This window comes from Coptis chinensis, chromosome 5 (assembly GCF_015680905.1).
Source record: "Coptis chinensis isolate HL-2020 chromosome 5, ASM1568090v1, whole genome shotgun sequence".
In the NCBI taxonomy this organism is placed as follows: domain Eukaryota; kingdom Viridiplantae; phylum Streptophyta; class Magnoliopsida; order Ranunculales; family Ranunculaceae; genus Coptis; species Coptis chinensis.
The window spans coordinates 77,576,388-77,603,733 of NC_141460.1; the positions used below are offsets into that span (position 1 = coordinate 77,576,388).

The following is a 27,346-nucleotide window of genomic DNA, read 5'->3' on the forward strand; positions in this document are numbered from 1 at the left end:
ACATGTAAATGCCAAACCATTAAAAAACCTTGTGTCATAAAGTTATCACCAATGAAACAATAAAATAAGCAAGGCTAAACATCAAGTAAATCAAGCAAACAAGCTCAATTACAAAAGCAGTTCAACGGATGGCGAGTCGGGATGTAAAAAGTATCGGATGGGATGCTTCCTCGTATACTCAAAATAAAAGGTGGGTTTCAGGTTTTGCTCTCTTGTCTATTTCTAGTATCTTTTTCTTTTTGGGTTCTAACTTGTCGATTGCTAATATGAAGTAGGGGCGACTTCTGTCTCTTTCGAAGTCATTTTACAACCTTCAATCTTCCATGCAAAATGTAAAATTCTAACAATCCGGTTATTTTACAACCTTCAATCAAGCATGCAAAATGTCTAATTCAAACAATCCAGTTATTTTTCTTGACAATATGCAAATAAAAGTATAAAACTCAGCAGAATGAAGCCTTGTCAAACAATGTCTCCAAAACTAGTTGTACATACATTGTAGAATGTCCATACCTCAACATTATAAATGCCAATTTTCCCATCAAAAGAGGACGCGATATCAACCACAGGATCTTTGGATACTAGTGAATATCAAAATTCCAGTTGGTTCCGGAGGTAATTCACATACTATCGCACCAAATTTAATATAAAGCCAATATTGTTGACATCGAAAAAACTATAGCCAAGTCGCGGACAATAATGTTAACAAGAATCTAGGAGCACAAATGGTTGAATAACAAAGAGCCAAAAAAGAAGTAGCACTAAATATGAGCGCCCGGTCAAAACATTCCCACCTCTCTCGAGATTGTATCCCAAAAATAGTCCTATTGTCTTTTGCACGAGGCAACTTGAGACAAAGATCATCTTGCTTATACAACCATAAAGTCAACAGATGGAATGAAGATTTTTAATAAAATTATGAAAAATATAATAAAGAACCAACCGTATTTCAGAAGACAAAATCTTCTCCTTTCCTTCAATAGATAGTCGAAAATTCCACCAAAAGGGGAGCCCAAAGTGACAAGATATCAAACACACGGTCTTCAAGTTCCCGTACCGCGGCCTGCAAAAGCCCCTATGAATCGAAAAGACCTAAGGAGTCCGGTGACCTACAGTCAAGAATCAAGACTACTTGAGGTTGGGCCAAGGCCTTGGTTCAATTCCCACCTTCACCAAGGAAAGGAGTTTAAGAGTGTGTGTGTGTAGAAGATGAGTAGGTACCTCCTTTTGGCATAGAGGCTATAAGTGATGCCAAAAGCAACCATCCACTTCCTTCTCCACAAATGAAGCTCTTTGGGTTCCACTAAATTCATCAACATCTTCTTTGAAACTTCAAGCACCGACCGAGGTAATCTGGGTATGTCAATGTTGCAAAAACATAACCATTAAGGAGAAAGAAAATCCGGAAGGGATTCAAGACTCTATGCACTTCAGGCTTCCCCAATACCTCTAGATGAAAAACAACTTAATGATTAATGACATACATAAACAGATAAATAGTAACGATTGTTATTGTTGTCATTAATATTATCATTAATACTGTAATTATGATTACTACATTTTTTTTTGTATCGGTGAACTAAAAGAGTATATTAAAAATAAAGAAGTAAGTCGAGAAAACCTACAATTACTATTAAAGAAAGAAAGAAAGAAAGAAAGAAAGAAAGAAAAAGACTGCATTCTTATTATATTGTTATTGTTACTATCATTATTAGTATTATTACGATAAAGTGGCATTTAAGACCTGAGACAACAATCAATCAATCAATCAATCAATGAGAACAAACTTCAATAAGCATATAAAACGCATCAATTTAAATGCGATAAGTCTTGTAGATATAGGCATGAAAAAAAGATTTGCTAGTAAAGAGGTTTCAAAAATCACACCACAAAGCTTAAAGCAAAAGGGGATACATCAAAGAGAAAAGAACATATATATACAAAAATAATCTAAAACAGAGAAAAACATACGCCTAGCCTAGAGAAGTAAAGAAACATTTTGCGTTTTGAAGTCATTGAATAAGAAACATTGGCTAGTATAAATTTGTGCATCTTGTACAGAGAGGAAGCATCCACTGAGGCACCATAATCCCTTTGTGAATCTCTTCAATCCCCCAACTCTCCAAAAAAGATCATACCATAATATCCAATCGAGGCACTTTCGAAAAACAAGGGCGAACAAAACAAAACCAAGAGTGAAAAAACAAACAAACAGGGATGCAGCATATAACAAGAACCATGCAGTGCATGTGAAAGGAAGTATCTACTTTAACTGAAAAACAAATAAATAAATAAATAACAGAGAAGAAACTTTTGCATGGTATATCACTATCTATTTAATAAGCTAGGGTTTTTCCGGGCACTAGAAGACAATAATAAACAAAGGATGCTCCAGATCGATTCTGGCACCATAAAACGGCTCCTGTGTGCTTATTTTCCTCGAGATATGTGTGATCATTAATAAAAGTCTCCTACATATCGCGAAAAGTTCCTTAGTACCGGCCGGTCCGTTAGGGTTCCAGTTCACAACTGGTTCGAGTTGTTCTATTGTCTTTTTTTTTTTTTTTAATTTTTTTTTCTATTCCATTTATGATCAAAAGTTAAAAACAAAATAAAAGGGTGAACTGGGGGGACTTGAACCCGTGGTTCAATAAAAGGAAACCTTAAGCAGATAACCAAATTATCCATTATACCACTTGCATTAAGGTGGGAGACCTTTTACCTCATATTCTTTAGCGACATTTGCTTTTCATTGTTCTAAAATGTGTTAATCTTTACAGGGGATTTTCTTATCATTGTTCTCAAATGTATCGATCGCTTCCATGCAACCGATGAGTGCTTTTTAAGGCACGGGGCATATACTAGTATCTATATAAGCAAAGGAAAGCTCACCTTGCTGGATAACCAAGAGGTAGCTTTGGGGAAATGGATACAAGAGCTGCTAGAACTGTGGCTTGACCATGCAATGAATCAAGCTCAACTTTTAAACTCTGTTTCCCTGCACAACATAATAGCACATAGTTAATTTTTTATCCTTACTTTCATGTATAGGAATATGCATATCTTTTAAATGCATCTTAAAGAAAAATGTTGAAATAACCCTTAAAAGAAAATCTCCACGTACGACAAAACAAGATTAAAGTGTTTTGTCCATAACAAAATATAATACAATAACTTTGGTTCGGAATTAGGGAGATGTAATAGCATTTCCAAAATCCATTGATCTAACACTGTATAAGACTACCAAGGGCCCCTGATCCAAAAAATGCTAGGTTACATGGACACGCCAACAGGTCCATGGCGGCGAAGCACCACCAGCCGGTCCATGGCGGCCCGGCGGAGGCACCGGCGGCAAGAAGAATACCCAAACAGCAAAGCAAGCACCAAGCAAGTCCATGGCGGCCCGGCAACACCCGCAACAAAAGCAAAGAAGCACCGGCCTTACATTGTAGCCCGACACGGCGACAAAAAACAAAAATGTTAGAATGGCATAACCAAAATGTGAACGCGTTTGCTTCATGCGTCATTCTTTGATTCGAGGTCCGCTTTGTTATCTCCCTTCAGACTTGCTCGCGAACAATGCCTTTGCATGTTATCAAGGAGGTTGAACCTTGTAATCCCACCGAGTATCGAACCCGACTTATGGATATCCTTAAAATCAATCGGGACAAAGGCTGGATGAGTGCGGTGCTCTTATCTTGGACTCTACTTCGGAGATATCAAGGAGAACCGAATGTGAGCTACACTCGTAAGCGCAAAGTATCGGTTTGAACCCAGCAGCCCAAATGGAGTAATTGATCGTCTTTCAGCTCGATAGCTCGAACGATTCGTGGGCGAGTGAGTTCTTCAAGATCTTCTTCTCCAAAGTGTCCGTTCAAGAAGAGCGTAATCCGGGAGCTCCAGGATGCCACTGTCTTCTTTCAATCGTTTTCGCGGTCGATGTCATTACTAGTCCTCGTTAAGCACTCTTTTCTTTTCTTATTATTTCTTATTCTACCAAAGATCCATGCTATTAAGAATTGTGGTTTTCATCATATATGTTCTTCAAGTGCAAGTCAAATTTCACCATCTCTCATTTCTAGCCAATCCTAATTCACATGTATGAGAAAATTATTGGAAACTTCTCCCACCATCACCAGTTTTGGAGAATAAAGAGAAGAGGGAGATTGGAAAGCGTAGATGTGTGGCATTTGACTTGGAAAAGAATGAACAAATGATGAGGGAATGAACTATTTGATATAGTACACTATTATGTCTCAAATGCATTATTCTTATTTATGAAAACATGCATTAGTAAGAATTCAAAGAAAAAAAAAAAAAAAAACCGACACACAATTATCAATATACGTAAATGATAATATCTTCCCTTTTCACTGTGGTACCATTATTAGAAGTGGATGCTAATATATGGTGGACCTTATGATTCCATGACAAAATGAAACCTCTCCTTAGCGCACTGATCCAACACTCTCGCACAATATTTCATTTGTCAAATCGCAAAGCGTTTCATCTCGACAAGAATCATTTCAAAAGGAGGTCGAACTTCGGTTGGAACAACAAAGATGTTCAACTTGAAGATACCGATTCCATTAAAATTTACTAGAAGTAGCACTTTCATAAGCTAAGTTCGGCGACTGCTAAATCAAAACTAACGTTTTTCTGGTTGTGGGAGATTACCTTAAAATCAAAACACCAATCCCAATCCTAGAACCGAAAACAAAGTTTTTTTTTTTTAAATTTAATATGTAATATGAAAAAAAATTAGATTGCAAAATATGGAAAGCTTATATGAATTATCTTAAATGTAGAAGAAGACTACCTTAATTCGGGGGTGGAAGATTGAAGCCACCTAGCAATAGCAATATTTGCTGAAGAAACTAAAGAGGGGAGCGAGCAGTTGGAGAGAAGAAGTGATTTTAGGGTGTTTTTTTTTTTTTTTTTGTTATTCTGTTGTTATTTCTATTTTCAGTATTTTGTTATTTTGTTCGGGCCAAAACCCAAAAGAAAGCCCGCCAAGAAGACGTGAAAATTGAAAGAGTCCAATTAATGACACCAATCGTCCGCAACAAATATATAGCAAATATTGAGAAAGCGTAAATATTAAATCGACTAAAGCTTATAACAATGAATACGGCGTTGCAAATAATTCCATGTATTGTCGCAGCGACAACTGCGTTGCCAATGCTAAAATTCCTAAAAAAAATATTTGTTATTGTTTCTTAAAATAATAAAAGGAAGCATTTGTCACGGTCTAGGCGTTGCAATATGTGAATGCAAGTAAGTCAGGCCTTATGGAACGGAAGACATTTAGCAGTATACCGGTGGCGTTAATAGATGTGTTTTAGCAACAAATTTTTAGCGTGGCAAAAGGGTGCGCTGCAAAAGAGCCCTTCTGTTGTAGTGTGGGTTTTTGGAAGTTGAGAGTGCATCATACCTCAAAAATCAAAGAGTCGGGAACAAATATTGTTTTTCCGATTTTGTCAAAATTCAGGGTGTGACAAGTTCCATAGAGGGTCCAAATGACCCAGTCATGTTGGTTGCTAGAGTCCCCAAACGACCTAGAGGTGTCGTTTGGGCTCGGGTTCTAAATGTTGTTGATTCATTCATTCAAGTGTTTTGCATTCATTCAATCAATCAATTGTTTTGCATTCATTCTAATTAATACTCTCTTGTAGATTCATTCATTCATTCAATCAATCAAGTGTTACCTCATTATTTAGGTTTGCTTGTCTTTGTCATCGATGATTTTCTGGCATCTCATTTGCTCGACTAGTCACATTTTCTATTTATTCAACTTCTTCACCTTCACCTTCAATATTTTTTTGCCACTTCTTCACTTTCTCTTGGTTGTTCTCCACCTTCAGCATTTCTTCTATTTTCTCTTTCTCTAATTTGTTGTTGCACCTCAAGCATTACCTCAAATGCTTCTTCTTCATCTTCGTGTTCCATTTAGGATTTTGATTGGGTTTTGATTGAGTATGAAAATAATAAGGAGTAAATGAGAAACTTGAGTATTTGATTGAGTATGAAAAAAGGAGTAAGGAGTAAATGAGAAACTTGAGTATTCTATGTAGAGATATTTGAAATTTTGATATATTTCGAATAATTGAGTGAAATATGTTTGTGAACCTTAAACCCTAAACCCCAAACTAGTTTATTATTCACAATTGAAAAAAAAAATGGAAAATAACAAGATTAGATATAAAACAAATTATTATTTTAGATTTGGATAATTGAGTGAAATATGTTTGAAATTAAATTTTTTTTTATGTCGGTACGAAATTTGTAAACCCTAAACCTCAAACCCCAAACTAGTTTATGATTCATAATTTGAAAAAGAAAATAGAAAATAACAAGTTTAGATATAAAACAAATTATTATTTCGAATAATTAAGTGAAATATGTTGGTATGAAATTTGTAAATCCTGAACCCTAAACCCTAAACCCCGAACCCCCAAACTAGTTTATCATTCACAATTTGAAAAAGAAAATAAAAAATAACAAGTTTAGATACAAAACAAATTATTATTTCGAATAATTGAGTGAAATATGTTGGTACAAAATTTGTAAACCCTAAACCCTAAACCCTAAATTAGTTTATAATTCACAATTGAAAAAAAAGAGGAAAAATAACAAGTTTAGATATAAAACAAATTATTATTTTAGATTTTGGCATGTTTGATTATATGTTTTAACTTGGTTATATAGATACTATGTCATAACAGGATAAAGAGTCTTGAGTGCATATAATTGTGTTGGTGCAACTAATTGTGTTGTTCCTAACCCAATTTTTAAATCGGATTTCAATTTTGCTAATTCAATTGGGATGTGTTGATAATTGATCATTACTAATTCAAATTTGCATATCTCATTGTTTAAATAAATTATTGTACAATTATGATCGATTAATGATTTTGTATTATAAGAAAAGTGTTCGGTGTTTATGTATAAGAAAAGTGTAATTGGTGTTTATGTAATCAATTTTATTGGTTAATCGGGCTAATTATTGGTTAATCAGGAATTTCCTTGGTTTAGAACTTCTCAATTATTTTAGTCCAAACAACTCCCCCAGGTTGCTCCATAGAAGCCCCAAATGACCCAGCCATACCGCTTGCATGTGATACCAAACAACATGGTTAGACCGTTCCATGAAAAAAACAGAGAGCTTTGTCTCAAATGATATGGCCAAGCCATTTGAGTGTATACTCAAACGATATGTTCAAGCCGTTTGAGTGTACACTCAAACGATATGGTGGTACCGCTTTGAGTGTACACTCAAACGACACGATCGAACCGTTCCATGGAGATTCTAGGATCCAATTCTCAAACGACAAGTTCGGACCGCGTGGATGTACACTAGAACGATATAGTGGTATCGTTTGACTGTATACATAAACGACATGGTGAGACCATTTGAGTGTACACTAGGGGTGATAAAGGGCGGGTCGTGCTTGCCCCCCTCAAACCATAAAAGCCCTCATGATTGAGGGGCGGGTCCGGATCTCCCCTATTTTTTTGTATTGAGGGTCGGGTCGACTAGGGTCAAGCATGAAAACTCAAGCCCTTAACTGCCCCTCGACCCTCATTTTTTAGGGACAAATGAGGGCCGGGTCTAATTATACTTTACTAGTTTACTTTTTTTTTTTTTGTGATTTTTTATTTATTTTTATCATACTTTGATTATGAATATCAATTTTAACTAATATAAGTATACAAAACTAATTATTTTGTCTTTAGAAAAAAAAATAGATAGAGATGGTGGAAGAGTTGATATTTTTAAAACATCTACATTTTTCATACTTAAGTATGTTGTTAGGTTGGATTTGCTTGTTTGACTTAGAGCATCTTTAGGAGAGCTACTAAAAAAACACCAAACCAAAAAAACACCAAGCAACTTTAGGAGCAACATCCAATTTTCGCCATCAAACTACGCGGTTTTGGATAAACCACGCCATATAGCCCATGCGGTTTTCCCAAAACCGCACCACTAAAGCCCAACTGACAGGCCCAAGGCCCCAAGCCTACGCAGTTTTCAAAAAATCGCGTGGTGTTCAGAACACCGCGTGCTACTTCTATATAATCAGGACCAAAGCCACACGGTTCAATCATTTTCAACTCTTCTCTCAATTATAAACTCTCTCCTTAGTTAAAAAAAAAAAAAAAACTACCTACACTCTTGAAATTTTATATGGATCATTTTGAACCTTTCGAGAGTGATGATTGGCAGTACACAACCGACATTGGCGATGAAGGAGAAGAACCCGAGGAAGTAGAATACGGTGGGGGAGAAGACAGTGGGGGAGAAGAACCCGAGGATGTCGCGCCGACTGATAGACATCCTTATGTACTAGAGTATCAGATGAACGACTTCGATTGTCAATTTGCACCCGGTGAAGCACTTGATATGGAAGTTGTGTCTTCTACACATGATACAAAACACGTGTCGAAAGTCGCGATTGGCTAATACTCGGGTAATTAATTAGTTTTAATTAAATATTTTGAATATTATGCATTAATTAGTTGGGTTGGACCAATTAATTATTTATCTTATACGCATTATTATTTTTCCATAATATCAGCATGTTATTGACTACCGAAGTTAGATCGGCTTTACATGGTGTTAGAGAGTGGTGGAAGGTTATTAAGAGTTTGGATGAGTTTGTACATATTAGAGATAATATTTTGTATACACCTTTGGGTCTTTTGGTTGATGTGGATTATGAGAAGGCTGATTGGGTAGTGGTCATAGCTTTAGTAGAAAGATGGTGGAGTATAACTCATACATTTCATTTTCCTTGTGCGGAGTTAGGGTTCACACCACTAGACTTCACTATGATTTATGGGTTGAGTATCGGTATAGGTCAACCGATACCTTTTCATACAAATTATGAGAATATGGATAGTATGCTTATGAGTTTTCTTCGCTTGGATGCGGATGCTTATGATTCTTCTGGTATTAAGCTATCTCATATTAATACTGCATATATGGAACCCCTCTTGGATCCTGATAGACGAGCGGAGTTAGCTTTGACTGTTCTACCTGGTAGTGAGGGTGCTGATGTATATGTTAGGGCTTTTTTGATGTTTTTTATTGGGCATGTTCTGTTTCCCAATGGTCATTCTACAGTACGACTGGGATATTATGCTTATGTATCTGATTTGCATGCTATAAGAGATTATGACCTGGGTAGCTCAGTATATGCCACATTGATAGCAGCGTCAGATAAAACTTCACAGACATTCGGAAGTAGAAGTCCTTAGATTGCAGGATTCACAGGTCTTTTAGAGATTTGGTTTTATGAGTACTTTCGAACTCTTTGTCTTAACATATACATGATTGCTGATACTCGCCCTAGATTTGGTAGTTGGTCAGGGCCTCACTTGACTCGTAACAGGGGGTAGATTAGAAATAATGTCTGTATGGTTCGTGCTCAGATTGATATTAGATCATTGTCATCTATTGAGTGGAGACCTTGGCGTTTGACTACTGCCTTTGACGATCCAACATGCGGCATGCTTGTGTGTTGTCCGCGTCCACAAAGTTGTTTTTTTGCCGCGACGTGGATGTATGGTTTGGTACTGTGGCGACATATGTTGGATGTAGATGACTGGACGTTATGGAGTTCCATGTGCTCCCATGCGAGATGTTAGTGATGCGAAGTCGTGGGGAAGAATTCAAGTTCATGAAGTTCATGGCAGTGGTGGTCCTTGGCTAGATGCGTCCTCTTTTGTTGTTGAGCAGACTGCTGATCAGTATTATAGATGGTGGAACCGTGTTTCCATGGGTCCGTTGTTGCCCCCTGTTGGTCGGGCTAGCAACCGAGTTTGTGGGATTGGAAGGGATGAGGCGTGAGCTCACGTATTCTTCATCCGCCGCGACTGTTTACAACCTACAACCTCGATTGGATATCATCCGGCTCACAGTAATGCGCCAAGAATCCTCGGATGTTTGCCGTGTGTAGACGATGGGAGGCCGCTTACATTTCCATTCCCCGAGGTGCCTCGTGCTTTCGTTGCCATGAGTTAGAGCCGCAGATTGATCAAGATATACCACACAAGTGAGTTTAGTTATTTTATTTTTCTTATTCATTATATATATAATATGTATTCACAATGTATTTTTTGGATTTTCAGTGAGATTCGGAAAGATATGAGAACCAGATTTGTATGTTTGATGGGATGAGGACTGCCGTGTATCATTATAGCCAAGAAAGGGAGGAGGCATATTCTCAGACATATCAGCAATCCCAACGTGCGTATGACGAGACTCAAAAAGTGTATGAAGATATTCAGCAAGTGTACACGCAACAACATCAGGGATATGAGGAACTTCAGGCTGAGGTAGTTAACCTTCGTGCAGACAAAGAATATCTTGATTCTCAAGTTAGGAACTTGGTGGAGCAGCTTAGGAATATCCAAATAGAGAGAGGAGAGGGATCGAGTGGTAAGGGGCGTAAGAAGAGAGCTAAATAAATTTTATGTAATATGATAGGTTTTGGATCCTTTTGGATATTATATCATAATCATAGATTTTGGACTGTATAATTATAATCATAATCATAGGTTTTTAATTTCTTTAATTTTTTCGATTTTGAATCACAATTCTTAATTTCTTCAATTGCACAATTATTAATTTCTTAACTTCTATGCACAATTCATAGTTTCTCAAGTTCTATGCACCACAGTTCTAATTTTCAGAAAAACGACGCGGTGTTGGCAAAACCCAGCGCCCATAGAAAGCCAATTCACGCGGTTTTGGCAAAACCGCACCATAAAGCAAAAGCCGCCGGTTTTGGCAAAACCGCAGCGTGAGTAATTTGATCTGACACCAAACACCGAACCAAATATTGGCCGATTTGGTGTTTGGTTTGGTGTTTTCATCAATATGTGACTCTCCCCGAAGTTGAAAAAACACCAAATTGTTGGAAATTTGGTATTTGATGCTAGGTTGATATCAATTCCTAAAAGATGCTATTATATACATATCATTAAATCAATTACAAAAGCGCATATATTATATTATGTTCTAATTTATCCCCTATTGAAAACTAATTTAATAATTTTTTTTATACAATTTAGATCATTATAGTATAATACATAAATATAATGTAAAATAACTATAAAACGTGGTTTTCTTTTAGGGTTTACGCAAATATATAGTATAATCATAGTTCACTTTTCTTTTTATATTATGGGTTTACACAAAATAATCATAGTTCACTTTTCTTTTTATATTTGACCTATTTTACTCAAATTACAAAATATCCCATATGATATGTAGTAAACTACCATTATTAAACATCATTTGTAGTGAAAATATTTAGTTCAAATAGGGATAATTGTGGTACCCTACATATATAATGTAAAAAAATAAAATATATTTTATGAGTATTGAGGACCATGTGAGGGCTTGGAAGGGCCAAATGAAGGCCGGGCCCATGCTCCAGAACCTAGACCCTAGCCCGCCGCTAACATGCATGAGGGCCGGGCCTGCCCACCCCTCAAATCTTTGAGGGCCAACTTTTGAGGGTTTTGACACGCATTTTTGAGGGCCGGATTGAGGGTCTGAGGGTAAAATTATCACCCATAGTGTACACTCAAACGACCCGAAGGTTTCATTATGGCGAGACCGGTTGAATTGGTTGTTGGGCCTGCGCTTTGATGGCAAACTTGTAATATGGCAAAATTGTATTTTTTTTTTTTTTTTTTTTTTTTTGGGTTACCCAATCCAATTTGATGAGTGCCCAATTAAACTACCTTTAAGTTTTAATTGGCAGACCCAACCAAACTCTATATGCCAAGTTGCCAACCAATAATCTCTGCTATTTCTTAATCATGACTTTCACTTGTGTGACTGTGTCTTAATTGTCTTCATCATTACCCTTGAAAAACATAAACACACACTTATGTGTTTCTTTATCTTCATATGTGAAGCTACCAACTTCCACACTTATAAATTTGCCAAGCACTAAGAGCAAGCAAGTACGATGGGGGGTTTTATACATAGCCTGTCAACGAGGTGCCACATCACTATTTTAGCACTTATCCCAGCCAGTCATTCCAATGCAAATTTTAATTTGGAAATTGGAAGTGCTAAAAGGATATGGATGACACAATTTCCATGTCCATTAGTATGCAAGTCATTCTAATGCAAATTTTAATTTGGAAATTGGAAATGCTAAAAGGATATGGAAGACACAATTTCTGCCGTCCATCCATTAGTATGCAAGTCATTCTAATGCAAATTTTAATTTGGAAATTGGAAGTGCTAAAAGGATATGGATGACACAATTTTTGCCGTCCATCCATTAGTATGCACACTTAAATAGTACAAACGTCCATCACTTAAATTATAGAAGTTCTACAGAAGCCCTCAAATTTAGTTGGATTTATCAGACTAGCCAAATTTAGAGCTTGTACAACAGCCTCAATAGCAGGCCATATAGCACTCCCATTGGACTTTAAGCTGAAAAGTTAAGTGCATCTCCAAATCTTAACTCCAAAAGCCCAATACCTAAACCCAGACACTCGGCCCAAACAATTTGGGCTTTTCAAAGAAATGAAGCCCAACAACAGGGTTTAAGGGCTTTCATCTTCATCAATGGAAGAAGGGTTTTAGAGCTCACTCCTCATTTCTCTTCCAATGGCAATCTCTCTCCTCCTCCTCCGCAATTTCCCATTCCTCAAATACCCATTTCATCTCCCTTCTAGAACTTTCCATTTCTCAAACACCATCTTCTCAAAACCCTTCACAACTTCCCAACTTCTCCCAACACAAACACCAAATATTTCCAACTCGAAAAAAACAAGTCTTTCAGATAGAATGAGCTTTGTTTTCGAACAAATGGACGTACTTGGTAAAGAAAGAAGTAATAACGACGATGCATTGCAGAGAATTAGAGCTTGGAAAGAAACTAAAAAGAAGAGAAATGAAAATGAGTGTGAGAAATTAGAAGAAGAAAAGGGTGTTAAGAAAAATCAAAGTCTGTTTAAGAAAGAAGTTGAATTAGTTCACCCATGGCCAGAATGGGTTGAATTGATGGAGAGATTAGTGCAGCAGACTTATTTTGATCATAGGAGAAGAGATGAGGATAAGATTGTTAAGGATTTGGATATTGATGTTACGGATTTTCCTTTCGAGGAAGGGTATGATATTAGTCGTGATTGGACTGCTGTTCGAACTGCGGTGCTTAATTTCGGTCGAGATAGGTTTGATATCTTGAGGTATATTTCTAGTATTTTGTTTTGTTTTTATGTGGTTTAATAAGTTTGGGGTGTTTTAGTTTTAGCTGTAACTGAAGAATTGTTATTAGGACCAGCTCAAACCCAGGTTTACTAAGAGTAACTGAAATAATGCTCATATTAATAGAACTATAGAAGTATGCTTATCAAGGGTTAAAACAACAATTGAAATAAGTCTCTTAGCAATGCATGTTATGTTGTCATGGATTTCTGGTTTTATGCTTTCTTATAACTTGTGTTCATTTTGCATATATTGTTGTTTTTGGTTAAAGTCATTCTACTTTTCTACCTATGTTAAGTTGGGAATAGCTTTCAGGTGGATTATCGAGGCAGGACATACAGATTTTGGTCGGTCATGGATGCCCAAGTACGGACAAGAAAGTAGTTTTTCTGGAAAGATGTTGAGAAAACATGTCCACCTCGATGAAGGAGATGTATGTATTTAACACTTTGCTTTTGAACTTATTGGCAGCTATTATGTTAGTTTTCTTTCTTTTTGACCCTGTTGCTAATATATTGTTTTACCTATATAAAAATGAAATATAGCTGCCCTTCTATACCAGTGTTTGTGAGACTTGAAATGGGTATGGACCTTAAAATTTGGCCAAACATAGAATCTTGAATTCATACTACACAAGAATAGAGGGTGAGAGTGGGGATAGAGAAGCAACTGTTTTTCTTTTTCTTTTCCTATTCTAGCTAGTTGAAAACTATTTACTGGGCATGTGATGAGTTCATGAAAGCCAAGATATGGACACCATACAAGAAATCAGCTCATATTTACACTCTGCTTAGTCTTTATGTTGTTATTTTTATTTTATTTTATTTCTTTTTCTTTTTCTTTTTTGTTGCAAAGCACGTTGGGACGAGGCTCCCCCGACTAGGATCTCTAATCTAAAGGGAACCACGTAGTATAGCACAACATTCCTGAGGCTCCTGCTGACTGATGCATTAGTTTAGGATGGAAATAGTTCAGATCGTCTTTGCTTTTGTGCTTGGTTTCTTTTTAATGACCTCACCCAGTGGAGAAATCTTAAAGGCATTCTATGCTGTTAAGAGGCGGTGTTTGGTTTGACGGTTAAAATAGCCAAAATAGTGTGTAAGGTGTTACTTGTTCCTTGTAAGGTGTTATTTGTAGGCTATAGGGTATTTGAGCTATGGATAACCTTGGCTCTCTAGCTTCTGCCTATGAAGCACGGATACTTCTATATGGGTGAAGTATCCGTGTCCGATACGTATCCGACACGGATACGCCTCGGATACGTGTCGGATACGCAATTTGGAGTATCCGATTTTTTAATTAATTTTTTATTTTCCGATACGTGGGGGATACACGGGGGATACGTGGGGGATACGCGGGGGATACGTGGCGGATACGCGGGAATAGTAATCTCACAAATTTTTTTTGGAACTTCAACAAAAAAAAAAAAAGTGAAATAAAATCCAAGATAAGAAGAGATGCAAGAGAATAAAGATGAAGTGAATTAAGATGTAGAAAATGACTTAGTTGAAGTTGGACAACTTGATTGACAAATCCATTGTATTGTTTTGAACTTTTTTGTTGGCATTTGCTTGCAGTGTTATACACTTATACAAAGTTGCTGCTTAATGTGTTTGAATTGGTCATTTTATGAAGTAGAATTGCCATTTTAATTTGAATTTGGTGAAATATATATATATTATTCAAACGTATCCATGACGTATCCGTATCCTATATTTTTGAAAAATGTCGTGTCCGCGTATCCATATCCGTGCTTCCTAGGCTTCTGCTATTAGGTGTTAGGCTACCTCTTGTAGTCAAGTCCAGCTCCAGGGATATAAATATGGGTGGGTCATGGGGCTTTGTGTAGGACAGTATGGGTGCGGTTTTATGAAAATGTAACCTTGGGGGCTTTGAGATACTAAACTTGCTAGTGATTAAGTGGATACGAGCGGTACCAGGTAGAACAATTATTTGTATTTGTGCCATTGAGAACAATGCACTGATTCAAGTAGTAGTATTCAAGTGCTTTATTTTTAAAAAATAAGCTTTGTGTTTACTTTTATCACAACTCATACAAGTTGCTGCAAGTCTATGATTAGAACTGTCTTGATAGAGTGAAACCTTAGGGGTTTTAAAATGAGCAAAATGGCTCAGGTCAGTTTTTTGGTACCATGAGTGGAAAGAATATTGCATTATTTCATTCATCTCAGATATGTGAGGGGTGCCTTCAGTGTTTTAAAAAACGCTAGGCGGTAGTCGGGCGGTGGGAGAGCGCCTAGCGCCTAGGCCTTCTAGGTAGTGCCTAGACGGGCTAGGCGCTAGGCGGTTTTTTTTCCTAATATATATAGCAATACACACCTATACTATAAGAAATTAAAAAAATCATTTACCATAATTCAAAAAATAAACACAAACAAAGATACTTATTACAAAAATGCGTAATAGTTGAAGAATATCGACTTCATATAAAAGCATACTCTTTGTTATAGTTACATATAATTTACATTAGACTTTAGTCTTTTAAACTCATTCAAATCAAGCCTACACGGGCCTTTAATTTTCGACATTTAATCATTCAAATTTTTTTTTTTGACTGGACCACCTAGCCCGCTTAATCGGTCCGCCTAGATCCGCCTAGTCGGTCTACCGAATTTTTAAACAACTTGGGCTTAGGCGAATCGGTTGGGCACCGCCTAGCACCTAGAGACTGCCTAGACCGATTTTTAGAACAGTGGGTGCCTTGATAGATACTTTAAAACAGTGCTACAGACTTATGAGGAGTTGTCAATATTAAACGTGCATTTCCTCTTTGCCTTTTGTATGTAACAAATTTAGAGTTGGGATGGTTTTGGCTCCTACGAATGCAAATTTAGAGCCCTTGATGATTTTGGAATCTCGACTTCATTAGACCGCTCAACTAGTTGGTATCCAAGCCAAAGCCTGGGAATCTTAATAACAACTTTCAGATGTGAAACCTTTATTCAAGCCCCTTGTTAAGACTTAACGTAATCCCTCTTCGCGCATTATGAGTCAAGCTATTGACTATATATATCCAGGTGCACGCACTAGAGCATGCATGTGAAGTTATGTACACTAAATGATTGCAACTAAACTTGCAAGCAAGAAGCTAAATGACAATGTGTTGATGCAAATGATGCAAGAGTAGGGTGTAACATATCCTTGGGGCATCTACGGCTACTACAGTCTTTGCATACTTCTGGTCTTGAGCCTATGTGTGAATATTATGGGAATTCTAGATGTCTGTGTAGGTCTGTAAAGTGGTTTTGACTTGTCGAAAAATCGAAATGCAGCAAGAATGTGTGTGTGTGTGTGTGTATATATATATATTTTTTTTTTTATTTGTTAGTTTCTTTTCTTTTTCGATATGGTTTTACTTTTTCTAGGTTACATGGACACGCCATATTTTGAAAAAATCTGTGTTGGATACGTATTCACGTGTCGATTAATCAGATCCGTGTCGGACACACACGACACATATTGTATTTAATTTACCTCGAATTTCTGATTTACCATCTAATTTAATAAATTTATAATTATTAAAAAATAATTAATTATTCCTATCCGTGTCCCCGTGTCGATCTTCAACTGCTCGCCCGTATCCGACACCCCCAGTATCCGTGTCGGACACACCGACACGCAGCGTCTGCCCGTGTCAATGTAACCTAGCTTTTTTTTTTAAAATTGAATTATGTTACTGTTTAATCAAGTAGCCCTATATCTTTTTAACATATCAAGGGATTACTCCCTTGGTGTCGGGATCTGTTGGGCAGAAGATAGTTTGCTTTTAAGTACTTTCAGAAAACTCTTATTTGCCAGGGCTATGACTAACTTCCATTCTGTTAGTATAGCTCTTTCCTATGGTCTTATTGAAATTTTAATCTTAAAGCATCCCTGCATGAGAACCAGGTGTTCTCAGTAGTGCACATTTACTCTAAGCTATAGTGAAATATATTTAAGTTTCCATCTAAAATGAGTAACAAGAGGATTATATTGACTTCTTATTAATTTCCCAGTTATCGACTTCGCAGGTCTGTAGTTCATGCAATTTGAGGAGCTCCTGTGAAAAAGCATATCTTCTGGCACGTAAAAGAAGATGAAACCCGACCCTCGATGTTATCGATCCTATTGGCATATGGGTTCGATCCTGTCGGTCGTTCGGTTGAAAACAAATCTCTCCTGAAATTGAAATCTGTGAAAACTGTAGTCCGTAAATTGCTTCATGAGGTTGTCAAGTTAAGTGCAGTTCCAATAGATCCAAATCTTCCACCTCCTGTAATCAGGAAGCCTCCACCAAAAGTAAAGCAACCACCTCCTACACCAAGGAAACGAGTAGGACGTGACGATGTTGAGATGAAAAAAGGGGATTGGCTCTGTCCTAAGTATGTATTATCAGTGTGCTTATGATTTGATCATTTCATATTTCTTATTCCTGCTATAAGAACGTGTTACACAAGATGCATGTGTATAATTTTTCGGTTTTACCCCAAGAATTTTTGGATCTAGAGGTCATAGCGATCCAGGCAAGGAGATTTTGCCTGGATCAACCTGGTTTGACTGTCTACGTACTGATTTTGTCGACCATCCTTACCATTTACACTATCATCATACTAGAAAATTGTTATATATCCATCCAATGTGTAATTTTGGTGCTTTTGATGTTTTCATTAAAGAAACTTTATAAAGATGATGTGTATTGGTTTCAGGTGTGACTTCATGAATTTCGCAAAGAACACTGTTTGCTTGCAATGCGATGCGAAACGTCCAAAGAGACAACTGCTTCCAGGGGAATGGGAGTGTCCTGAGTAGGTTTCTTCTCCACAATTCCACTACTTTTTTAAGTTTTTTTTTTTGATCTAGTATTGGATATGTGGCCTTTTGTTTCCTCACTTTGGATATAAGAGGACAAATTGGTCCAGTTTGATTGGTATATATATTGTCAATTACAGTGACTACTTACTAGACATTTTAGTTTTCATTTGCGTAGATACAATAGAAACCTCACCTGTTAAAATTCCTGTCAGAATATTTTTATTTGACTTTTTACTGTGTGAAATAGTAAATCTAAGTTTAGGACTGGCATGGCATTTTAATCTTGATGAACTTATGGTGCCATGGTAGTCCGAACTTTGGCTTGATTTTCTGTTTCTCATCGTGTTACCTCCTATGGTCTAATTTTCTTTTTGCCCATTGATATGCAGTTAGAATATTTTGAAGTGACAATTCTGACACAGTTGTTATCATTTCTTTTCATTGGCAGGTGCAACTTCTTAAATTATAGGCGAAATATGGCATGTTTTCACTGTGATCACAAGCGGCCACCTGATGCATTCATGGAGAGCCAAATGCAGGAAAGGCATGTTGGTCCTAGGACAAGGTCGGAGAGGGTCACTGATGTGCCTGAGGGTTCTAATGCCTGGAATTTCGACTTTGACGACAATGAATCAGATGGTGCAGATGTTGCAGCTTTCGAGTATGCTGATTCTCCCAGAACCGCTGAAGATTCACCTATAGAGAACAATACTGAATTTGGAAATTCAAGGGGATTTGAAGATGATTCTGAGACCCGCAGAACACTGAGATCCAACGGAAAGGGCAGATATTCAGATCTTGATCAAAAGAAGTCTGGCACAGGATTTGATGACTTCGATGATGAAGAGGACGATGACATCGATAGTTATGAGCTAGAGACACCAAATAATAACTCAATGCACAAGGCTTCAAAGGATTTCTCGGAGGTGGAAGGGTACTCCGAATCTGATGATTCTGATGAATCCGGTAATTTTTCGCATGCTCAAGGGAGGACTTATTCTTCCTCATGCAATAAGACATCTAGGCCAGTGCAGAGGAAAGAATTTTCAGGCTCTGAGGATGATTTGAATGATTTGGACTCGGATGAAGAACCTTCAGTTCATTCTGGTTGGAAATCTAGTCATGTTGGAGATTCAAGGAATGGAATCAGGGGTAGAGGTCAAGTGGTTCATACAAAGGGAAAAAATTTGGTTCAGACCGTGAACTTGACTTTGGTTCTGATTCAGATGGTGATATAGATCGTGGTATTGGATCTAACCATAGTAAAAGCAACAAACTGAGTTCAAATAAAAAGAGGTTTTCGTGAGAGGGAGGAGATTCTGGTTCTGAGGATGGGCTTGCATTTGGTTCAGAATCTGATGATGATACTCTACATTCCAGTAGAAATAAGTTTAGAGGAAACGGGGCAGGCCCTAGTAGAGGGAGGAACAGTTTCAGGAGTCATGGTCAGTTTGAGTCAGCACGAAACGAAGAATTCAGACCAAATGTTAGGATGAGTGACAGAGGGAACTCCTTCGGTAATAATCATGGGAGAACTTTTCGAGGTTCTCAACGTAACAATAGAGAATCTAGTGGAGATGGATATGGTGGGAGAAGGAATTCATATGGTAATACTGATTTTGGAAGACCATCTCGGGTTCCTACAGAAACAACAGAGAATCTAATGGAGATGGCTATGGCTATGGTGGGAGACGCCCAAATGACAGGGATAATATGCAGAATTCAGGCAGAGATAGACGAGGGGGAGGACTTGGGTGGGATAATATGCAGGATTCAGGTAGAGGTAGAAGAGGGGAAGGAATTGGCTATCAGAAGAATAGGGGATCTAATGGATTCAATGATCGGTCAGAAATGAGAAGAGATTTTAGTGATGATAGACCAAGGAGGCGCATAATCGAGAGATGAAAAGGTGCCTTTAGCCGACCGAAACTCAGATTTTCAAACGAGTGCAAAATTAAAGCTTATATAAAATTGGATACTCCCAATACATTGAAACTCAGGGCCCATGGATGTTTAGACATAAAATTCAACCAACTTAGTTGAAGTTGACAGGATCTTGCGGGGATCTCAGATGAGTTTATAAAGGATCAAATCAAACAGCAGAAGTTACTGAGTTCCAGTTGGAGTCCTTGATAATGGCAGTCCACAATAAAAGCATTCTTCTCCAAATCAATTTGTATTTCTCGTCATTCTTGAAGAGGTTGTTGGTTCAGGAAGACTAGTCTTTTGGTGGATAATATCAAGTGCAAGATCCACCGGGTTATATGGTAAAATTTAATAACACCAGTATTGTTATCTTTTTCATGTAAATCTACTTTTAAGTGGAAGTTCACATCTCGATTTTCTTCCATGTAATTTATTTTTCTTTTTTCTTCTATTTTTGGAAAGACAAGAAATTCATTGATAAGTAATGTGATACATTTTTGTATGTTCTGGTTTGGGTGATCCTGTAACTGATGTTGCTAAAATATAAATACTTTTTATGTATGAAACATAAAATAAATATAATAGAGCAATGAGAATATGAGATAGAGTATCACATTGCAGCCTGACAGATTACAGAGAGTTAAAATGGAGCTTTTACATTTTCCCACCAACCACATGTTGTTCTCAAATCTGAGAACACTCAATCTCACATCACTAGAAGCCCAACCCCAAGTCCATGTGGGTGGAGCGCAGTGCTCGATTAATTACCTTGGATCCAGAGAAATGGGAAACGATGGATGATCAATATCATTACATTTTCAAGATTTAACAGTGTACACTGTTATAGATCCGAGAATTAGAGTTTAGAATTCTTCTATTATATGCTGAATATATGGCTGGTCATCGAGTCGAGCTATTCGTGAGTAATTTGAGCTCGGCTCGTCAAAGGCTCGACTCAAACTCGCTCATTCAATAATATGAATCGAGTTTGAGCACATTTTAAAACTCGAGCTTGAACTCGAGACGCTCGCGAGCTACTCGCAGTTTGCACTTTACATAGTTATGTTAATGCTTATTTGGGATAATTATTTATATTAGTGTGTTGGATTATAATTACTCGACACATATTGATTGTATTTATAATGTGCATACCTTTAAATAGTTGTTTGATAGTGGTTATTGTGGTATTAGTGAATTGTAGTTGCATTTTAGTATTTTATTAGATGAGTTTAACAAGTTATTTTGGTCTTATTTGGAGTCTATTTGTGCTCAATTATTTCTAGTTTGTGTTGAAGTTGAGCTTATACATAATACAAGTCAAATCAAACTAGTTGTAGTCTAGAAGAATAGGAATCTAGACTCATTGAGCTACTCGAATACTCGATGAGTCGAGCTCGAGTACGAAATAAAGCTCGAACAAAATTTGAGCTTGACTCGAGAGATACATGAGCCGAACTTGAGCACCCTAGTACTCGACACGAGTAGCTCGATGACCAGCCCTAGTTGAATATGCCTCTTTTCATTATACTGTTAATGTTAGTGTATTCGGAACAGTAGTAATTTTCTTTTTCTGGAAAAGATGAGTTCTATTGGCTCTTCAGGCCATAGTACAAAATATCCTGATATATCGCAATATTTGGAGATATCTATCTAGATTTCAGAAAAAAATATATAAATATCACGATATGTTTAGAGATATATACGACTATAAATATCGGTGATATTTTAACGATATTTATGATATTTGTGATATTTGGGAATATTTTGCGATATTTGACAATATTTTGTATATATAATAAATATAAATAATGTATCATGACTACAATATCTACGATATTTTAGATATATCCACGATATTTGCATGTGAGACAATGTCAAATATCTCCAAAGAAGGGGATGTATCCACTATACATATCCAGAAATTGAATATCGATAAATAGCTATATTCTTATATTTTGTACTATGCTTCAGGGCTCAGGCTACATCAAAATCCTGCTAGTTATGTTCACACACTTAATAGTTAATACACGACTCTAATAGAACATTTGCTTAGTTGTCTACTTGAAGGTCTAAGGTATGATTCAGAGAAAAGATTTGGTATCAAAACAGTGAACCTGAGAATAGATACATTCATAACTTTTTTACTATACACTCTTATAGATACTTGTAAGTGGTCAAGAAAGGGAGTGGCGCCTTCGCTTCTGAAAGAGGAATCGATGTTCTGAATTAGGGTTCGCACCAATTGGCCTGACGTTATTTATCCGAAATAGGTCATTGAGCTTGCTTAGTTTTCTGCTCAAAGATTTGAGAATCTTGTTCGCAGGGTTTGACCTAACAAGATCCTGCTTCATAGAGACATGATCCTTCTCTAGGTCAGTCAACCTCATTCTCATTCTTGCAACTTCGAGCTTCAGCTCTCGGTTCTCTCTTCTCACTGAAGCATAGTTATCTCTTGGGGAGATGGCTCCACTGCCTGCACCGCTGCTTGAACGTTGTGGGAATTGGCTGTTCATTGAACCAAAGAATAACTGATTGTGACCTCCATTCATTGCATTCCTAAGCCTGATTTGCTCAAAATACAGCACTTGAACAGCCATCTGCACAGGTAACCTTTCATTTTGAGCTGCATGGCTGCAGGCCTCCTGTGATAGCTTCTGACAGTCAATAGTTTTGCATAATCGGTAGCGTTCAGAATCCTTGATATTTGGATGAACCTACATTGAGATAAGTGATAAGTGTATACACTTGCATATTAATGCTTAAAGCCAAAACTACTGTTTTCCTTGAAAGTTAGATTTTACCTTCAGGAAAATATCTACTGCTCTGTATAACCCATCACTTATGATGCGTGCATGGTCTGGAAGTAGTTCTGCTAGAGCAATGAACTTGGATGGTATTAAATTTGAATCTAGAGCAATTTCTGCTAGATAGTTGTCCAGTAGCTTTGAAACCTTAAGAATGGAGCTTTGCTTAGGAGAACCAGGGCTGTCAAAATCATAACTCAATTCAACTTCGTCTTTCAAGTTGTTCTCTTCATTGTCATCCTCATCCACATTTAAGAATATGGAGAAGGTCTTAACTATGGTATCAGTTTCATACAGCGGCTGGTGATTTTTACTCTGTGAGTTTGTGGGGATGAGGATGTCTTCCAGAATCGCCTGGTCCAATTGCAGGCCCATCCTCCTCTCTAAGTCAGACCTGCAAGTGGCTGATGCTGAACTGCTTATTGCTGTCTTCAGCAAACTTGATAGAAATGCCATTGGTACTGTACTCTTTCTAGATTGAGTTGGAAGGAGACTGACAATTACTTCAACAGTTACTCTCTGTTTCTTCTGCGATTCCACATCCAAGATGTTTTCTTTGACTAGTTGAGGGTCTCTGACAAGAAGACCTTGAAGGGAGTTTTGTGCGTAATTTATCAAGATCCTGCTGATCAAGTCCTGTTTCAGACCCTTCGATTTCAGTGCTGATACAACACGCTGGAAGAAATCCAGGTTAAGCACTGTGAGTGCCTTTCCCCACCAGTCCGTCGGGGTTTCAGTTTCTATGCTCGTTATAGGTTTGGCTTGGAAAGTGTTTCCAAGTTTAGATAAACCGGATGTAAGCTGTTCCTTACAGGCGTTAGATGCAATTCCGTTTATAATCCTGTTAACCAAGTTGATTTCCTCTGCTACAGGTAAGAGGCTTTTGCAGCAGTGTAGAACAGCTATTGAGTTTGAGATATTCTGGAGCACCATCTCTTTAAGATATATCTCTGTCCTGATTTCCAAGTTTTTCTCAGCAAACTCTTCAGTCAATTGCAGGTAATGAGCTGCACACCGTAGCATGGCAACATTTGGTAGTGTTATTTCTATGTTTATTCCGTAACAGAACTTTGCAGCTAGCTCAAAAGCCTCAGGTCCTCCTGGAACTGCTGGGAGATTTATCCGTGGAACTTTTGAATCCTTTGTTTCTGATACTAATTTTCGAATCCTCCCGCTCCTAGAAACCAGAGGGAACTGCAAAAGAGGGTAATTTATGAATCAAGCATCTGTTGCATCCTCTTCTCTTCTCTTCCTTTTTCCTTTTGGACTAGAAAACCCCTTTTTTTGCCCGAGTAAAACTGATAACTACCAACCCAGCTCTATTTCTTCAAACCGCATTGAGTTGGTATCACTTGGATTTGGTGTCAAATAACTGGAAGAAAGGAAAAAAATGAATGTGACCCTACTCTGCTTACCTTGTGAAGTAAGAAGCTGGTTGGTCCAACTTCAACAGTTAGATCACTAGATACATCAGAAATAGGCCTGCGAGGACAAGAATAACTCATTTAAGTGCTTGAGGAATAATTGGATTTGGTGAGTAAATGTGCTAGAATAAGTTTTAGAGCTATAAATGACTAGGAGTAGTACCCTCACGAACATCCATTATTTCTTTATTTATAATAATAATAATAATAATTTTATTATTCTTTTTTGGAAAGTAGGGGGGGGGGTGGTTCAATCTGAGTGGTGGCTATGCAGAAACGTTTGTGGCGTATTAGGTGAAAGCTTGATCTCATCTTCTGTATACCTTCGATTTTGAAGTGCTTCCTTCTGACATGAGTGTACCTTTCATTTTTAAGTGCCTGTGCAAAATTTATTACATCAGACCACATTGCTCTATTTTATGTGATGGAGGGAGACTGGCGGACTCAATGGTGAAAAGCTGAAGTCTGTTAAATTGGGAACGGCTGGACTAGAGCAACAAGAGGAAAGAATGAACCACATGGCGTCCACTTGTGGGAAATGAATCTGATGGTCTATTTAGGAATTATTAGTACCTTGATGTGGTACAAGACCTTGCCATTTTGTACAGCTCTCAGAACTATTTTGAAAGCTTCTACTACACATTGTTTATGAGCAGAGGACTAATTCACTTTTGCATATTGTGCAGGATAAGGATTTCATGAATCTGGGTCTGGACTCATGCCATTTGACTGTTTATTAGAAGCTCGGCGTCATGTTTAATGGGTTGTTTTCGTCAAGGGGGTAAAGATATACACAATAGAATTGTAAGATGCTAGATCGTCTGCCTGTTTCTTCATTTACCTGAAGAGCATAGTATGAAATAAGCTGATGATGGAAGGAGTAATCTCTCAACACCTATGATCAGATTGAGCATGTATTATGAAATATAAGCTGATGACTTCTCTATCGAATTTTGTTACACATGCTATCTGGGTGCAGTCCTAAATTGTTTGTCAGACTCAGTTATTGTTTACTCGAATGTCCCTGCAATTTGAAGATGTTTTAGTATGAAATATCTCTGTTCATTAGTTTTGTAAACACGGTAGTGATGCAAGTTTTTTCCACGCTCTGTAATACTTGATTTTATTAAAAAAGGGAAATAGAAAAAAATTACTTGAGAATTGTTTAATCTATATTGGATTATTCGTTGCATTAGTCTTCTCCAGAGCTGACAACTCATTTTATACAATCTTTACGGGAGATACTTCACAAACTCTTAATCCTATTTTCCAAGTCTCTTTACTAGACGAACTTCTTGTATAGACGTCCAAAAGTTTGCAACTTACACCCTTAATCCAAAGCCTTTTTGCTTTCCAAGAATTAAACGAGTAGGAAACGGGTCAGTTTAGTTTTACTTGGCATGGATAGTTTTCGATGGGTTTCCCTTCCTAGATTAATGTAGCGAATCTGGACACCAAACTAGCTGGTAATCCTGGTATAAGCTCTTAAAAGCAAACACATAATAATTGAAAAAAATAAAATAAAGAGCACTGTGAGTCTGTGTGACGCCAAAACTCCAGCCTCTAGCATATTATGGTGGAAACCTTTTAGTCCTTACTACTAATATTTGGTAGAAAAGAAGAGAACCGGAAGAATACCATTCAGTTGCATGCCTAGTGCTCAAACTAGGACGAAATGTCCTCTTCCCAGAGATACTTGGCTTCAGTTCACCTACTGTAGTGACACCCATCTATATGTAACCCAACTATTCAACTCCAAATGTCTGAGCCACCAAGACACAAACAATCAACACTCTACTCAGTGTCTCAGTACTGAAGTGGTACAGAAGAGCAAGTTGGTATGTTCTTAAGGGGGAAGAGTCTCTCTCTGTCTGTTTCTCTCCTGAGCAAAGAATGTTTGAAGTGAGATGAAAGTTACATGAACACATGCAGGATTAAAGGAGTGAGAAAGTGTTAGTGATATGCTTTAAAGGTTTTAAATCTGCTTAATCTAAGGTCAGGAAAATATAGCTCTCTTCTTTGTACTTTTCGGTGAAGTTAAAAGATGTTCTTCAATTTGATTTGTTTGGCTTGCTGGATTCCTGAAAGGTTGCAGTGTCTTGAGGGGTTGTAATTATGGCTAATGAAAGCTACCCACACAAAGATTCTTTAAAACAAATCTAAATTAAGTTTAAAGTTTTACTAAAGTAGCAACCAAGAGGAGAGGATGACCTGGATGACATAATGGAATCGAAAGCAAAAGATAAGCCTAATAAAGTTAGCTTTGCACACTTAAGTCGTAATTAGTGTGACAAACTTTTGAGCATAGGTTAATGAGTTGATATGTTATTTTTGATGTGGTAATTAAATATATAGTCAGAGTGATACTTGCTCTTTGATTTATACCAGTGGCTAGGATTGATCTATTTGTAGTTTCATGTTAAGGGGGTGTCACATTATGTGTGTGTCATGTGAATCCTAAATTTGGGAGGTTTGCTTCATTGATTGATTTAAAACTACTGGGCGAGAGGGAAGGGACAGAAATAGGAAAACATATGATTTTTTTTGATTACATGTTTTGAATCATTAGAGCACCTGAGTGCCTGAGTAAAGCTTGTAGGTTCCATTATGATGTACAAAACACGAGACCCTACTCTGCTTTTAAATTTCTAATATATTGAAAGATGTTCATTTCTGCAAACAAGTAACCGAGTCTGTAATGTGGGCACTGGAGCAGCAAGTCTCTAAAGGAGGTTGCTCAAATGCTCAATATAGCAAAATGTACTCGGGGTACATCTTCTACATTATGAATTTGGTTTTCGTATAGTTCACTGTCATTAAAAATGGTTTTACTACTGTAGTACTGTAGTAGTCGCATGCTAGTGTTTTGTAGTTTAGACTTTAGAGTAGTAATTATTTGATCTAGGGAGCAAATTACGCCATTTCCATTGGTATAATCTTTTAATGACTGGTTGATTACCTTTTTTGTTCAGCATCAGTAATAGTATCACCTTATGTTTTACTTTTGGGGTTTTTAAAAATTTCAATTTTGCAAACATAAAGTTTGATGTTGATTAGACAAGGAATCAGTCCCATACGAAGCGTTCCTTTTTTCCCGATAAGAATCCCATAGGATGCTCGCAACCATACTGAGCTGT

At 37.3% G+C, this 27,346-nt stretch overlaps 1 protein-coding gene, 1 long non-coding RNA gene and 1 pseudogene across 3 annotated transcripts; 2 read left to right on the forward strand and 1 right to left on the reverse strand.

The window, feature by feature from the left end:
- Positions 1-12,613: 12,613 nt before the first annotated feature.
- Positions 12,614-20,483, forward strand: LOC147499034 (uncharacterized; annotated as a pseudogene). Its single transcript, XR_015195673.1, has 5 exons — positions 12,614-13,235; positions 13,559-13,676; positions 17,275-17,625; positions 17,950-18,048; positions 18,504-20,483. The product of XR_015195673.1 is annotated as an uncharacterized LOC147499034 (transcript).
- Positions 20,484-21,961: 1,478 nt separating this feature from the next.
- On the reverse strand, positions 21,962-26,303 carry LOC147499035 (BTB/POZ domain-containing protein At1g03010-like). Its single transcript, XM_086560844.1, has 4 exons — positions 25,848-26,303; positions 24,201-24,267; positions 22,783-23,979; positions 21,962-22,695 (listed from the first exon to the last, which is right to left on the reverse strand). The coding sequence occupies exons 1-4, from the start codon at positions 25,937-25,939 to the stop codon at positions 22,156-22,158; spliced, it is 1,896 nt and encodes a 631-aa protein (XP_086416970.1). The 5' UTR covers positions 25,940-26,303; the 3' UTR covers positions 21,962-22,155.
- Positions 23,447-25,399, forward strand: LOC147499036 (uncharacterized). The gene is made up of 3 exons (XR_015195675.1): positions 23,447-23,581; positions 23,658-24,791; positions 24,896-25,399. It is a non-coding gene; the product is annotated as an uncharacterized LOC147499036 (long non-coding RNA).
- Positions 26,304-27,346: the final 1,043 nt, after the last annotated feature.